At 65.7% G+C, this 16082-nt stretch overlaps 1 protein-coding gene and 1 long non-coding RNA gene across 3 annotated transcripts; both read right to left on the minus strand.

The window, feature by feature from the left end:
• Positions 1 to 531: 531 nt before the first annotated feature.
• On the minus strand, positions 532 to 8677 carry BSG (basigin (Ok blood group)). Its single transcript, XM_072722083.1, has 8 exons — positions 8519 to 8677; positions 3334 to 3490; positions 2589 to 2671; positions 2354 to 2490; positions 2005 to 2281; positions 1605 to 1629; positions 1399 to 1460; positions 532 to 1321 (listed from the first exon to the last, which is right to left on the minus strand). The coding sequence occupies exons 1-7, from the start codon at positions 8583 to 8585 to the stop codon at positions 1400 to 1402; spliced, it is 807 nt and encodes a 268-aa protein (XP_072578184.1). The 5' UTR covers positions 8586 to 8677; the 3' UTR covers positions 532 to 1321; position 1399.
• Positions 8678 to 9851: 1174 nt separating this feature from the next.
• LOC112935583 (uncharacterized) lies at positions 9852 to 11946 on the minus strand. 2 transcript variants are annotated; one of them, XR_003238185.2, is made up of 3 exons: positions 10445 to 11946; positions 10171 to 10221; positions 9852 to 10053 (listed from the first exon to the last, which is right to left on the minus strand). It is a non-coding gene; the product is annotated as an uncharacterized lncRNA (long non-coding RNA). The 2 variants fall into 2 exon arrangements; XR_003238184.2 differs by having other exon boundaries at positions 10171 to 10224.
• Between the last annotated feature and the right edge of the window lie 4136 nt (positions 11947 to 16082).

Here is a 16082-nt window from a genome sequence, read left to right on the forward strand (position 1 = left end):
GCGTCCAGACTGTCATTTCCCCCAGGGGTCAGGCTGGGCTCAGCCGAACAGGGACCCCTCATCCTGGGGGCCAGTCTCAGAAGGGCCACCCCTGTCACCACGGGCGGCACTGCCCGTCCAGGCTGGGCCCACTAGTGGGGTCCTGGACACCCCCCGTTCCCCAGACACCACTCACACCACAGGGAACCTCTGGCCCGGGGCAGGCAGGTGCCAGGCAGCTGTGGGTCTGGGTCTGGTCCTGTCTGGGGGGACCCACCGGAAGGAGTCCTGGGCCCCGTGGACGTAGGAACCTAGCTCACACCCGCCACGGGGCCCGGTCCTTCTCTGAACACTCCCATGGCCCCCATCGTCCTCTGCCCCCCACACCCCATCCCTACCCTTAGCCTTCATCCTGGGAACAAAGCTCCTGGCCAGCTGGTCAGCCCCTCCCATGCACCCCAACTGCACCCCAGGACTCAGCACCAGGGGCGCTCCCGCCCCCACAAGCTCTCCAGAAGACGCAGGCGGTGCGCACAGGAGCCCGAGAACGAGACGGGTCAGGCTTTCTTTATTGGTGAGCAGGCAGGTGGCGGGCGAGTCGGGAGCTGGGGAGCAGCTGGGGAACAGCTGGGCAGTGGGTCCTGCAGCTGCCATAACGGCAGACCCGCAGCACTGGTGGCCAGGCAACTCCCCTGCAACCGAGTGGACGGCAGGAGCGGGCAGGGACGGGGAGGGATGGGGAGGGGCAGGCAGGGCCTGCCAGCAGCCACGTGGTCAGAGCCGTCCCACGCACAACACAGACCCGAGGCAACCCGCCAGCACGGACTCGGGCAGGCAGGACGCTTGCACCTGCACCGTGCACGGCCTGTGACCCTGCACAGGGGTCCCAACAAGGCCCAGCAGCCCCAGGAGGTAGAGCCCCAGAGATGGGCCAGTCTGTCCTCCACGACCCCCACAAGGGGAGAGGAGGCTAGATGCCCAAGGGACGCCGAAGGACGGGTGGCGGGGCCCGGAGGGGCGGGCGGGAGGCGGTGGGGGGCTGGCGAGGGGACAGTGGGCAGGGGTGGCCGAGCAGACGGGGGGAGGACAGGAGTCTCGCAGGAAGCTCACGGCTCCCCCGAGACACTCACAAAATGTTTAAAAAGGAAATACCCCCTAAAGAATGGAATTCTATGTGTAGAAAACCCTAGTTTAGTTTAAAAAAGGAAAGAAAAGTGTGATATGACCCATGGTGTGTGGTCTGCTTTCGTGGGGCGGGTCTCCTGTGAGAGGAAAGAACGTGGAAATCTGCAGACACCAGCTGCTGAGCTGCTCGTGGCTGCTCCAGGCGGAGGCGGGAGGCCTGTGCAGGGCGGGAAGGAGGCTCAGACCCCAGCCCGAGGCCCGGGGCCCCCACCCCCTGCACCCTCCACGCCTCACCTCAGTTGGCGTTCCGCTGGCGAACGTTCTTGCCTTTGTCGTTGACGTGCCCACTGCTCTTCCTGGGGAGAGGAAGGACGGCTCCCGAAGCTCAGGAGGGCAGGACGGCGGCCCCAGCCCCACCACATGCCCACTGGAGGGCCAGCAGCCCCGCTAGCCCTGCCCAGGGAAGCCCACCCTCCTGCCCGCCCGAGGCCACGACTTACAGAGGAGCGGAGCCCGTGTCCTCGTCTGTGTGGATGCGCAGCCACATGCAAGAAGAGGACAGGCCGTGAGGAGCGGTCCCCGGACAAGGCCCCTAGCAGGGTGGCACGGGTCCTACAGGCCCCGCCCTCAGTGTCCCTTACTGTAAATCCAGGAGCCAGCCCTGCCCCCAGGACATGCACCCTCCAAATGAGCTGTCGGGGTCACGGCCCTCAGGTGCCAAGCCGCTGCCACAGGCCTGGGCAGAGCAGCGGAGGGCGCAGTGGGGCAGATGAGGCCTCGGGCCAGCAGCCCCCAGTAGGAGACCCTCAACCCCGCAGCACCCTCGTCTCCTGCGCTCCTGGACAGTGGCCCAGCCTCCCCCCAACAACCAAACAGCGCGCGAAGGGCGTGTGAGCTCACCATCCAGGACCTCATCCGGCTTCCGCCGCTTCTCATAGATGAAGATGACGGTGACCAGCACCAGGACTTCGGCCACGATGCCCAGGAAGGGCCAGAGGGCAGCGAAGCGGTTTCGCACGCGCAGCACGATGACGGCCTGGCTGGTGCCCTCTGAGTTCGTGCCGTTGCACACGTACTTGCCAGGGTCGGTCTCCAGGTCCAGGTTGCTGATGTGCAGCTCCGTCTTGGTCTCCGAGGACACGACCAGGAACTTGCTCTGGGAGCTGTTGCTGATGACCTAGGGGCAGGCAGACCTTATAGGGGCTGAGGCCAGCCTCACCCACCCGCCCCCGGCAGGCACGGGTCTCACCTGGTCCCCAGAGCTTTCCACCTTGTACCACACCCAGTCGGTGACTGGGGGGAAGGAGTCCGACCTGCAGCCCAGCACGACCGTCTCCCGCTCAGTGGCGTGCTCCGACTTTTTCACAGCCTTGATATTGGGGAGCCCTGCAGGGGAGACCGAGCAAGGCGGGCGCCTGAGCCCCCTCCCTGAGGGGTCCACTAGCCCCGCCCCCCAGATGCACCCGAAGGTCTGCCGAGCTCACCCCTCACTTCGATGCTGCTCTTGCCCAGAAGCTCTGGGAGGAAGATGCACGAGTACTCCCCTGAGCGCTCATCCGAGTCCACCCTGCAAGCAGACGCGTGGCCATGAGTGGGGCGCACAGCAGAAAACCATCCCGTCCTAAGTTAAGGCTGCACGTGACTCCCACAGGAGCCAGAGCAAGGCCTGGTCAGGTGGTCCCAGGAGGGACGAGGAAGTGCGGGCACAGCACAGGGACCTGGTCTCACCCCCACGACCCTCTGTGCCCAGCCACCAAGCCACCAGAAACAGGACTGAGCTTCTGGCTGGCTCGGGATCCGACTAAGATGAGGCTTCAGAGTGGGGCGAGCAGGGCGGCCTGGAGCACCTGAGACCTGTGAGCCGGGGACTCAGGGGTTCCAGGCCGGGAAGAAGCCAGTCAGCCCACCCACCCCAGCCGGCACCAGAGAAAGAAGGGAAAGGTCTCGAAGGCGGGCCCTACACTCAGCAGCCATCAGCCCCTCCCTGGACCCCCGGCCTTGGCCACCTCACTGCCCAGGGTCGGAGCAGGGCTACTGTCCGACATCTGTCCAACGCAAGCCCACTGACCACCTTCACCACGACTGACCAGAGGCCGTGGGCAGTAACAAGACGTCAGAGCAAGCAGAGCGCAGGTAGGGGTCTGGGGTGACACCTGCAGGCTGAAATGGGGGGCCTGGTGTCTCCGTGGGCCCGGGGACAGGCTGGGGCACCGTCTCAACCCCACTCACTCATACTCCGTCTTCGGGTCAGGCAACGTGTCTTCCTTGAGCACCCTGTCCCCCTTCACCCAGCGGTGGCCGGTGATCTCAGTGGTGCTGCGGTTCAAGGAACAGGTAAGGCGTATCTTGGAACCAACATCCTCCACAGAAGTCAAGATCTCGCTCCCTGGGGGTCACACGAGAGGACGTGAGCAAAGGGATCAGGGCAAGAAAGGACCCAAACCCAGAGCCCCACGCCACCTGCCCACGAGGCCTGAATCACACCCAGTGCTGCCCACCGAGTGAGAGGGGCCCGGGGTCTGAAGAGCTATCGCATCAGAACAGGGGCCTTGATGCAGGTTCCTGTCGGGAACAGGACCTGATGACCACCCTGGGTCCCGGGACAAGGACCGAGACCTCGACTGCTGGGTCCAGCCCCAGCACACACCTGAAATTCCTTTTTTAAAAGGTAAACCTGGGATCCCCGGGGGGCTCAGCGGTTGAGTGTCTCCCCTCAGCTCAGGGAGTGACCCCGGGGTCCCGGGATCGAGTCCTGCACTAGGTTCCCTGCGGGAGCCTGCTTCTCCCTCTGCCAGTGTCTCTGCCACTCTCACGAATAAATAAAATGTTAAAAAAAAAAAAAAAAAAAAAGGTAAACCTAGGGGCGCCTGGGGGAACTCAGCGGGTGAAGCCTCTGCCTTCAGCTCGGGTCGTGATCCTGGGGTCAAGCCCCATGTTGGGCTCCCGGCTCAGCGGACTGTCTGTTTCTCCCTCTGCCCCAACTCTTGAATGAATGAGTGAATGAATGATAAGCCTACCCCTGCCCAGGCCACCATCCCCTTGCTGGACGCTCCTGCAGATCCCCCCACCAGAGCAAGGCCATCTGAGGTGGGGCCAGGGGGCCTCACTCTGGAGCACTCTCCTCCAGAGCGTCAAGGACTCCACTCCCACTTGCCACTAAGCCACTAGAGATGGCCCAGATGCTGTGGGTGGCCCCGTGGCCCTTCCGTCCAATTTCCAGCTAGGCAAACTTCCCCACTGGTTCAAGATGTTCACTTTAGAAAGTGAAGTGTGGAAATCACCTACAACAGACGAGGAGCGGCCTGCTGGGGCAGTAAGGCTTGACCATGGAGGGCCCTCTGCAGGGAGCAGCTCCTCACAGGGACCAGAGTCCCGGGAGGATGCAGCCACGAGAATGGGCCAGGGGGAGGGACCCCACCTGGGTCCACATCAGAGCCCTATCCCAGGGCCTGCAGCACGGGCCACGGGGACACCATCGTGCCCACCCTGTCCCCTGGCCGCCTCCTCCGGGAGCAGTCTCAGTGCAAGCGTTAGCATCCATCACCCAAACTCAAGTGCCCCACAGGCCTTCCTTCTAGAAGGTCAGAGAATGTGGGCACAGACAGGGCCACCCCAGGGCAGTTGGCAATAACCCTTTTCCCACTTAGTTTACGCCTACAGGTTAAAGTTGGGTGAAAACTCAGGAGACGGAAGTACCAACAAAAGACTGGCGCCCTCATCCACACAGACACCTGGTCATTAAGAAAACTCAACCTGAGGGGCGGCTGGGGGGCTCAGGGGGTGAGGCCTTTGCCTGCAGCTCGGCTCGTGATCCCAGGGTCGAGCCCCTTTGGGCTCCCAGCTCAGCGGGGCATCTGCTTCTCCCTCTCCCTCTGCCTCTGCGCCCCCCCACCCCCCCCCGGCTCATGCTCTCTTAAAAAAAAAAAAAAAGAGAAAGAAAATTTAACCTGAAAACCCAAGGGCAGCAGTGCTCTTTACCGGAGGGGGTCACAGCAGGGCCGCTTCCTAGAACGACTCACGGGCAGAAAGCACGTCTCCCCCTCAGAGTCCCTGGCACGTGCATCCGCCGTGGGCTGGCAGCTCCCCTCCCAACCCACCATGAACCCGACCCGCGGGCTCTGGCTCCCCAAGATGCACTTCCAGAGTGTGTGGGGGGGTGGCCTCTCTGTGTGAAGCCTGGGACCGAGGCCAGTGGGGGACAAGACGCAAGGTCTCAGAACTGCAGGCAGGCAGGGGAAGAGCCAGACAGGAAGTGCACAGGATCCCCTCCGGTGCCCCAGGCAGCCCCTCCTGCGCGCATGCTGGCCTACAGATGCCCACGCGTGTGTGCAAATGCACACCCGTCACACACATGCACGTGCTCACAGCCGCACGGCCGGTAGCACAGGCTTTCTACTCCGGGGCAAGGTGGGATGTGCCCCAGGGTCCTGGGGTCCTGGGGTCCTGGGGCAGATGGACCCTCGTCCCCCGACCCAGGGTAGCCCGAAGGCCGCTCGCAGGACTCAGGACTGGCCCAGCTACAACCAGACAGAGGCGTGAAGCCAGAAGAAGAGTGAAACCCTCCTGTGGCGGTGCCGTCTCTACACAAGGATCACCTCCCAGTAAGCCGCATTTCTCAGGAGTCACGATTTCCCAAGATTGCAAAACCAACCCCTCTGTGCAGAGCCGGGAGCGGTGAGTCAGGGCACGAAGCGAGGCCAGAGAGGGGCCTCCTCCCAGACAGACAGGGCCTGCCTCTCCAGAGCCTCAGGACTTGCGTCCCTGCCCTGTCCCCTGACCCGGAGGCTGCTGGGAAGGTCGGATCTCAGCCCGGCTGCACCCCGTCTCCCGGGAGAGAAAGTAGTGCCCAGGGCCACAGGCTTGAGGGCCACTTCCAGGAGGCGGCCGGGACTGCAGAGGCTCATAGAGGGGCCAAGGCAGGGCATCCCCACCCCGTCTCAGAGGAACCACAGGCTGACACCCCTGCCCTGACTGAGGCACCCCAAGAATTCACAGGGGCAGGAAGGAAACAGGGAGAGAGCCTGAAAAGCGAAAACTCTGTTTTGGCCCAAGTGACTGTGACCCACGTTCTCAAGTCAAGTCACCTTCATCTAAAAACAGCCACCCCTCCTCCATGCCCTGAGGCAGCCGGGCAGGGCACCCAGCCAGGCAGGCCTTATGGTAAACAGCCCAGGAGCTGGGAGGAGGCCCCAGCACCCAGCCTCCTCCCACCCACCTCAGCAGGCAGCTCCGCTCAGGTAGGAGGAGCAAGAGAACATTTCTGGGATGCCAGCCACAGGCTCTGGGCCTCCCCCGTCCCCTCCATCTCACCAGGAGGCGGCTCCCGCTCCCTTCACCTGAGGCTCAGAGACCAAATCCACCGCCTGCAGGACTCAGCTAGCAACCTGGGGCCCGCCTGTGCCCTCCCCAGCAGGCCTGCCGGGATGATGGGACCCTTAACAGTCCCAGGGAGATCCCTGTCCTGGGCCTTGGCCAACACAGGCGCCAACCTGCCAGGCATGTGCTGCGTGAGTTGAGGAAAGCCACTGCTGGCGGCGTCCCCTGAAGCAAGCATCTGGGACACTGACCCAGACAGGAGAGGCGCACGCTGTCAATAATTCACCCGTCCCAGTGGAAAAAGGACCACGGCATTCCTGGAAGTTCCCGGAAAAGGTGGAACTGTCAAAAGTGAGACAAAACAGGGCCGGGGGGGGGGGGGGGGGGGGGGGGCGGCTCAGTGGGTGAGTGTCTCCTTCAGCTCCGCTCTGATCCCAGGGTCCGGAGGTCAAGCCCCATGTCAGCAGGGAGCCTGCCTGTCCCTCAGTCTCTGCCCTCCACTCCCCGCTTGTGCTCTGTCATATAAGCAAATAAATAAGTAAAATATTTAAAAACAAACAGAGAGGGATCCCTGGCTGGCTCAGCGGTTGAGCGTCTCCCTTCGGCTCAGGGTGTAACCCTGGGGTCCCGGGATGGAATCCCACATCAGGCTCCCTATAAGGAGCCTGCTTCTCCCTCTGCCTGTGTCTCTGCCTAAAAACAAAACAAAACAAAACAAAACAGAAAACACTAACGAGATACACATCAAGATATTTCATTTAAAAAAAGATTGAGGAAGAAGCAAGCACAGACCCGGATCCCAGGTGGGCTCAGTGCAGACACCGCCCACCCGCTACAGGCTGCGGGCGAGGGGGCAGGGGTCCTCCCGGCCTCCTGGCTGGAGCGCTGGTGACTGAAGCCAGGACCCAGGGAGAGATGCGCTTCCACCTCTGACAGAGGAGCGAACTCGTGCTTTTCCTGAGTTCTCCTCCTGCACGCCCCGCGGGCCGGGGCCGCCAGCCACGCAGAGCGACTCCCCAAGGCTGGTGCTGCCAGAAACAGCAGCCTATCCTCCGCGTCCCTCGAGCCTGCGGGCTCCTGAGTCCTGCAGGCACCCGCTGGCAGGTGGACAGCGGGCAGCGCGCCCGCCAGGGCCCAAGGCCCTCGCCAGGAGGCTCTCAATAAACCGTCTGATGAGGAGGAGGACAGAGGCCAAGCGAGTCAAGTGGGTCAGGGGTAAGCGGGTGAAGCTCCGCAGGAGGCCCAGACCCTTCCTGCACTTTGTTCCCTACCTGCCATCCCTGGAAATCTTTAACCCAGAGCCACACGGGAAGCCTCAACCCGGGAAGAACCCGTCCTGCTGTGTGTCCCGACACTCGGGCTCCCACCCAGCTTCTTTCTCCCCGTCGGTCCGACCCCCACACGCTGCCCAGTCCCCAAGGCCTCCGCGGAACGGACGCTGTGTGAGCTGAAACCAAGGCTCTGCACGCTCCCTGCTCCCTGCCCGGACCCGGGATGCCCAGGCGACCTCGCGGCGACCTTGGGGCACCTCCCCTCCGCAGCCGGGCCTCAGTTTCCAGCCCCGGAAAAGGAGAGGGTGGGCAGGACGCCACCTCCTCCCCCGGCTCTGCAGGCGGACGAGCCCGCCCGGCGCCCAAGGGCTCAGCGCGCCGCCCGACACCGGGGGCAGGAGGCTCCCGAGCAGCTCCGGGCCCGAAATCCTGCCAAGAATGACGATCCCTCCAGGCCCCGCAGCCCACCCGGCGGCCCTCGCGGCTGGCCGCCCGGGCCCGGGCCTCTCGGACCCCACCTCCGCGGCGGCCGCCCCCGGCGCCCCCCACGAGCCCCCGCGTCCGCGCTCGGCGCCCCCGCCCCGACCCCCGGGAGCCCCCGCGCCGACCCCCAGGAGCCCCCGCGTCGACCCGCAAGAGACCCCCGCCGACCCCCGGGAGCCCCCGCGCCCCGCGCCGACCCCCAAGAGCCCCCGCGCCGACCCCCGCCCCGACCCCCAGGAACCACCGCGCCGACCCCCAGGAGCCCCCGCGCCGACCCCCAGAAGCCCCCGCGCCCTCCCCGCGCCTCCCGCCCCGCCCCCGCCCGCGCCCGTCCCGACGCTCACCTGCCCCGGAGCCGCCCCCGGCGCCCAGCAGGGCCAGCGCCAGCACCACGAGCCCCCGAACCGCCATGCCGCCGCCGTCCGTGCCGACCCCGCCGCCAACCGCCGCCCGCGGCGCTATAAGAACCTGAGGGGGCCCGGGCGCGCGCGCGCAGGGCGACGTCGCGGGGCGGGGACGCGCACGGCACGCCGGTCGGCCCTCCTGCGCACGCGCGCGGAAGCACGTATGCACGCGCTGGCCCGAGCGGGCTCCGGCGGACGCACCACGTGACCCTGGAGGCCCCGCCTCGCGGCCTGGGGGCGTGGCTGCGTTGCTAGGAAACGGGGGCGGGGCCTGCGCTGGCCCCTCCTCCCTTTCTGCAGCCTCTCAGACTGTGACGTCAGAACTGGGGGGGAACCCTCCCAGGTGGTTGACAGCTCGCTTTATATCGTGTGTGTTTTATCCCAGTACGGAAGGGGAAAAAGCATTAAGGGAGGGGGTTAGGGATCCCTGTGAGCAGGTGGGACGTCGCGCTGGGCTGGGGCGGGCTGGCAGGTTTAGCAAATAAAAATACCTGGATGGCAGTTAAGTTTGAATTGCAGATGGAGAATGAGTAATTTCCTGGTACAAGGATCCCGGGCAGTATCTGGACGCAGTTATGCCAGGAAAAGCATTCGCTGTTTATCTGAAATTCAGATTAACTGGCTGTGCCGCATTTTGCCTGGAAAACCTACCGTGAGGTCCCTATATTTTACAACAAATACTTTTTATTTTTTTATTTTTTAAGATTTTATTTTATCTTTTTAAAGATTTTATTTATATATTCATAAGAGACACAGAGAGAGAGGCAGAGACACAGGCAGAGGGAGAAGCAGGCTCCATGCAGGGAATCCAATGCGGGACTCGATCCAGGGACTCTGGGGTCACGCCCTGAGCCCAAGGCAGACGCTCAACCACTGAGCCCCCCAAGTGCCCCTTTAAGGTTTTATTTTATTTTATTTTTTTTTTTAAATTTTTTTTTAATTTTTATTTATTTATGATAGTCACAGAGAGATAGAGAGAGAGGCAGAGACACAGGCAGAGGGAGAAGCAGGCTCCATGCACCGGGAGCCCGACGTGGGATTCGATCCCGGGTCTCCAGGATCGCGCCCTGGGCCAAAGGCAGGCGCCAAACCGCTGCGCCACCCAGGGATCCCAAGGTTTTATTTTTAATAATTGTATTCTCTACACCCGACGTAGGGCTCGAACTCGCAACCCTGTGATCAGAAGTGACGTGCTCCGCCCAACCCACCCAGCCAGGCGCCCGTACCGCAAACACTTTTCCAAATGACAAAATGATTTCAAACAAAAACCAGGTAGTGTCATCTTGACGACCTTGTTTCAGGCAGTGGTTTCTCATATACGACAGCAAAAGCATGAGCGACAATCAATAGCTAAACAGGACTTCATCAGGATTAAACAACTGGTGCTTCAAAGAACTGCAAGGAGGAAGTGAGGAAACGGCCCGCAGGCTGGGAGAAAGCACGGGTACATCACGCATCCCAGGAGGGCCTTACATCTAGGAAATATAAAAAACACTTACAACTGGATTTAAAACACGGACAAATAATCCAATTAAAAACAAAGGACCCGAATGGGACACTTGTCCAAAGAAGACGTGCACAGGGGCACCAACCATGAGGAGGTGCCGTCGTGAGCCTTCAGGGAACGCAAATCAGGCGGGGCCCTGCTGGAAGAAAGAAAATCACAAGCGTTGGCGGGCGAAGACCCAGGGCCCCCCACGCGGCTGGGAGGAAGGGATGGGGACACGGGTGCAGCCGCGGCGGGTCACGCCCCAGCAGTTCCCGCTCCACCCAGCGCCCCGACCGCTGTGCGCACCCCAGGGCGGGCAGCTGCACCCAGGCTCCCCGCGTCCCCGCAGCCCCAGTGCCTCTTCCCATTGTGTTCACCTGCTTGCGCTTTTCAAGACCGGCGGAGACCAGAGAAGCTCTGAAGAGGCGTCAACGTTCACGGGGAGACCCGTTCCTAAGGTGCCTCCCTCTGGGGACCAGGACAGGGATCCCCCGGTGTCCAGTGCAGCAGCCAAGGACTGGCGCGTGCACCCTGCCCCGCCCGCTGTGCTCTCCCGGGCTGCCGCCCTGGGGACCCCCCACCCCGCACCCGCCCTTGGCCGCAGCGTGCATGCGGGCGACGGCCGCCGCCGCTCTGGGAACCCCACCTGCTTTCTCGGCACGTCTCCCACGTGTCGTTAAGCTAAATGTTTGTTTCTCCCCCACTCGTGGGTGACGTCAGTTTAACCATTAGACCAGCCGGAGCACCCAGAAGGGAAACAGGGGAGCTTTCGGCCCTCTGGGGGGAGCGGCCCCTGGAGGGGAGGGCAGCCTGGGAGAGCCCGGCAGGCACCCAGGAGGCGGCGCCAGAGGGGGGAGGCTGAGCAGAGCCAGGGCCCCCGCAGACTAGAAAGTGCGGAGGGAGAGAGGCCAGGACCTGCCTCAGCACCGGGGAGTGGGAGCAGCGGCCAAGCAGAAGCTCTGGCCTGTGGGCCTCGGACTGGACAAGGCTGCTGGGGCCTGGGGGGGGGGGGGGGGGCAGAGCTACGTGCAGAAGGAGCGGGAAGGCGGCCAGCTGGCTTCAAACTCCCTGGGCCCGGGTGGAATTCCGCGGCCCCCTCCCCTGCCCGCCCGCGGGCTGAGGACAGATCTCGTGGGAAATATTAGGGCCGCCAGGCAGGCTCTGCTTTGTTTACAGATCGAGCTGTGCCTGGTCCCCTCCCCACCTGGCCCGCCCCCCAGATGCGAGAGCCCTTCTAGGGCCGCTCCGGCAAGCGCGGTGGCCAGATTTAGCAAATAAAAATGCAGGACGCCCAGTTATAGCTAATTTTCAAATTAAAAAAAAATCGATTTTCACAGCATACGTCTGTGGCACGTGGTACCTGGGGGAAGACACCGGGTGTCCCGGCCTCTGCCCTGCTCCGAGGCAGCCCGGTTCCATCACCTGCGGTCGGCTCCCCCGGCGCACCGGCCACTCTGACCCCGTGCGCAGCCCGAGCTCCCTGCCCGCCGGTGCGCGGGGCCCTTCCTCGCTGTACCCCCGCCCCCGCGTCCGAGGCCTGCACCCTCTCTGGGAGGGGCCTGCGCCCCAGGTCTGGACGTCTCCCTCCAACAGAGCGGCCAGGATCGCAGGGCCCCTCCCCGGCCTGTCCTCCCTCGGGTCCAGCCGTCGGGTGGCAAAGCCGTGCGCGGCCCCGGCACCCCAGGCCCGTGTCCCCAGCCTCGCCAGCCGTGTGTCCCGCCGTGGTCCTGGCCAGCCGGGGGTACCGCGGACCGCTCAGACGGAGGCCTGTCCCGCCCCAAAGCCCCGGACTCCATCCCCGCCGGGCACCGAGCGTTCCCTTGGGATCGCCGCCTCTCGAACTCAGAGCAGGGGCGGAGGACACCAGGTTTTCGTTGTGCGGCGCCCACCTGTCTGCTGCCGAGACATCTGGGCCCCGAGTTCCACGTGCGCCTCCCTGCACGGCACAGCTCTAGCCCCAGCGCGTCCAGGCAGTGCGCAGGCTGGCGGGGGACCCTCCTCTTCGGGGTCAGGGAGCCCCAGGAGGGCGCGGGCCAGGGGTTGTCATGCCAGGTCATGTCCATGTCATGTTATGTCATGTCCGCAGGCTCTGGAAAGACGCCGGGCCCCAGGGGAGGGGGCCTGGGAGGTCACCGGGAAAGGGGCGGGGGCCAGGGTGCAGGCCTGTGGGCGGGGTGCTGGGGCGGCACCCTGGGGGCGCCCGAGGGGTTCTCCTCCCCCCGCCTATAGCAGCGAAGCGGCAGGCGCCCACCTTCACGCTCAGGTGAGGGAGGAAGGGTCAAACGTGGGATCCACGCTGCAGTAACCCCTCCGCGGGTGCGACCCGCCTGCAGGGCAGCGGCTGCTCCAGACCTGGACCCGGGGCGGCGCAGGCCCCACACCGCAGGCGGCCGTCCTGGGGCCCATGGGCATCCCCGGGGGCGGCCCAGGCTCCCCCCACCTGTCCGTGTCCTGAGCTCACCACGCCCTGCCCCTGCCCCTCCCCAACGGGTGGCCTCATCCCCGCCCGGCTCCCCTCCACGTGCCCATCACAGGCCATGGGTGCTTAGACACGGGTGTCTGTGTCTGTGCCGGGGCCTGTGGTGCCCCAACCCACGGTCACGGGAGCCTCAGGAAAGGCCCTCATCTAGGTGTAGGGCAGGGGTCACCAGGTGGAATGAGGTCACACTGGGTGGGGGGCTGTCCTGCAGCTGATGTCCTCACAGAAGGGGGATCCTGACACAGAGCAGAGGCCACGGGACACAGAGGCAGACACAGGAGTGATCCGGGCACAAGCCAGAGGGACCGGGCTCCCGGGAGCTGGGGGAGCCGGGGTTGGGGAGGGACAGCCCAGCCGGACCTCCGGCCTCCGACTGTCTGACGCCTGCTCTCTGGCTTTGCCTTGGCCCCCGACGGCTCCTGCAGTGGCAGTGGCCCAGTGTCCTGTGGAAACGGCGGGGCCAGGGGCTGGGGCAGGAGCAGGGGCTGGGCCAGGGGCAGGGGCTGGGGCTGGGCCGGGGGCTGGGGAAGGAGCAGGGGCTGGGCCAGGGGCAGGGGCTGGGGTATCAGCTGGGGCAGGGGCAGGGGTGGGGGCAGGGGTATCAGCTGGGGCAGAGCCAGGGGTAGGAGCAGGGCCAGGGGCAGGGGCAGGGACTGGGGCAGGGCCAGGGGCAGGGGCAAGGACTGGGGCAGGGCCAGGGGCTGGGGCAGGGGCTGGGCCAGGGGCAGGGGCTGGGCCAGGGGCAGGGGCAGGGGTATCAGCTGGGGCAGAGCCAGGGGCTGGGGCAGGAGCAGGGGCAGGGGCAGGGGTATCAGCTGGGGCAGAGCCAGGGGCTGGGGCAGGGGCAGGGGCTGGGCCAGGGGCAGCTTCCTCCCCGGCGGGTGGGGCCCTTCTCCTTCCTCCCGGGCCTCCGGGCCTCCCTCCCGCTCACCTGGGGAGCAGTGGGGGGACCCCCGCCGGCCGGCAGGAACAGCTGGCGTGGGGAGATAAGCCGCCTGGTGCACGCCCTGCCCGGATGGCAGCCAGATGGAGGCCCCCCGAGGCCGGGGCCGGGGAGGAAGCTGCTCGGGGCCTCCCTGCCTCTGAAGGGCCTCGTGGCCTTGGAGGCCGTCACAGAACAAAGGAGCCGCAGCTCCCCTCGAGGCAAGGACGTGCTGGGGCCCTGGCGACAGAGGCCGCGCCAGGCAGGACAGACAGGCCAGGACTGAAGCCTCCACTGCTCACGGCTGCCAAACGCTGCCAAACAGCCCAGATGTCTGTGGGCAGGTGCAGGGAACACACGTGTGCGCCCCACGCGAGAGCCTGATCGGCCTCCGACGGGGGCGAGGCCCCTCACGCTGCCCCAGGGACGGACCCGAGCCCCCGTCACTCAGGGAGGGAACCAGACACAGGAGGCCCCACGGGGCGTGAGTCCACACGTGGACACGTGCTGGACGGGGAGGGGGCTCGGGGGGCCAGGGAGGGGGTGACGGGGTGGGGCGGGGGTGCCGTTGGGCTCATGCAAGGCTCTGGAGGTGCTGGGCGCACAGCCCTGTGAACGTTCTCGCACCCAGGGAACGCCGTGAGTTGTGTCTCAATAAAGATGTGACGAAAAAATAAGAGGCAGGAGTCGATCCTGGGATCTTTGTTGGGTGTCTCCCCCCTGCCCCCCCGCGCCCGCCCCCCAGCACCTCAGACACGGCCCGCCCCCCTCCCCAGGCTGTGGCTCCAGCGCCGCCCCCAAGCCTGTCTGGGCAGAAGCTCTCGACCTCGCTGGTCTCCGGCGGGGCGGAGCACACCGGGGGGGCCCCCCAGGCCGGCTGCTGGCCCTCGGCCCCTCCCGTCCATCCTGGCGCCCGGCTCTGCCAAGCTGGGGTGGGCACCCCCGGGGTGTCAGGTCAGTGGGGGGCACAGTGGCTGTGACGTGGGTGTTGGGGGCGGGGGGGGGCACGGCAGGGCCAGGAAGGTTTGGCCTTAGGGCTGCAGGGCGGGGTTGTGGCCGGTTCAGCCTGGCTGGACACCGGGCCCCTCGAGTCCCCCTGCTGGAGGCCACAGAACACAGGTCACCCCGTGTGCCCATGGGGGGGCCCGGACTCGGGGCACAGCCCAGCCCCCACGGCCACAGTTGCCCGTCCAGGACTCCCCGCAGCCTTCCTCCTGTCCTCCTGACATGCTTTACCCCTCTTCCTGCCGCAGGGCCTTTGCACATGCTGCATTGGGCCTGGTCCTTGGTACCACCGCTGCTTGTGTGACCGTGGAGTGTCACTGACCCTCTCTGTGCGTCACTCTCTGCAGTTGAGAAATGGGCTACTGCTGGGGTCAACCGCGGGCTTGTGGGGCGGCCCCCACCTCGGCCGATGCCCTCGGGCCTCCCGCCTGGGGCTCCTGCCTGTGCTCAGGCCAGTTCTTGCAGCCGGCTGCCAGGCGGACCATGCAGGGAGCAACGTCGCGGGGCCAGCATGACGCTGGGCCAGGTCCTGAAGCGCCGTGGCCAGGGGACCGGGGGCAGGTGAGTGGAGGGAGCGGGCAGGGGAGCAGGACGGGACGGGCAGGTGGGGCCTGCGGGCCAGCCCCGAGTCCTCGCACCTGCCCCAGCTCATGTGTGGGTCCCGGGCGCAGGGCCAAGGTGGTGTCGGAGCGCGGGGGCCCTTGAGCAGCGGGGTCAGGGCACGGGCGGTGGCCAGTGGGTGGCCGCCCAGGGTGAGGATGGTGCCTCCTCACCTGGGACCTGCTCCGGGCTGGGCCTGGGACCGACCCTCGCCAGCGCCCAGGCTATGGCACCCCAGGCGCCCCACGTGAGCCCGTCTCCTGATCACGAGGCCGAGGGGTAGGTGGGCTCCGGAGGCCCCCACCGAGCGCCTGATCAAGCTGCGCCTGAAGCCCCCATCTCGCAGGCTCCTCAGGGACGAGCACGGCCCTGAGCCTCCCTGGCCTCAGCGCCCTCCTGCCGGCCGATCCGGGACGGGTTTACCTGGTGGCGTCCTTGTGCATCGAGGCGCGGGTCCCCTTTGTGGGCCAGCGGGGCCTATGGGCAGGTAGGGATGCATTCCTGCGGGGGTGTCCCCGATGCCGTGCCCCAGGGCCCCCCAGCTCCCACCGTGAGGGCGCAGAGGGCGTGGGGCAGGGCAGGCCCCCCAGGTCCTGGGCTCAGATGATGGGCGGGGCCGATCCCATCCCGCGCTGGTTCCCGGGGTTCCCCTGGGGTTCGGGGGTCAGCTCACTGAATGCCGGGGTCTGGACCTTGTCTGCGGGGCTTTCACCCTGCTGGCCTGGGGGTGATTGGGGGGCCGGCCTGGGGGGCCCGGGGTGAGGGGAGCCCCCCGGGGTGAGCGGCCCTCCCAGGGGCTGAGCTGCGCAGGGCCGGCTCCCCTGCAGGCTCCAGGGCACAACCCATTCCCTTGCCCCTGTGGCTTCCACAGACCCCAGAGGAGCACACGGACATCTTTGGGGGTCACCCTGCTGACCACAGGTGGGGGGACACAGAGTCTGGATGGGGCAAGGCCTGGATCCAGCTGTGCCTGAAACCCCCATGGCCTTTCACTCACAGAAACCAACTA

Source organism: Vulpes vulpes, chromosome 9 (genome assembly GCF_048418805.1).
Source record: "Vulpes vulpes isolate BD-2025 chromosome 9, VulVul3, whole genome shotgun sequence".
In the NCBI taxonomy this organism is placed as follows: Eukaryota; Metazoa; Chordata; class Mammalia; order Carnivora; family Canidae; genus Vulpes; species Vulpes vulpes.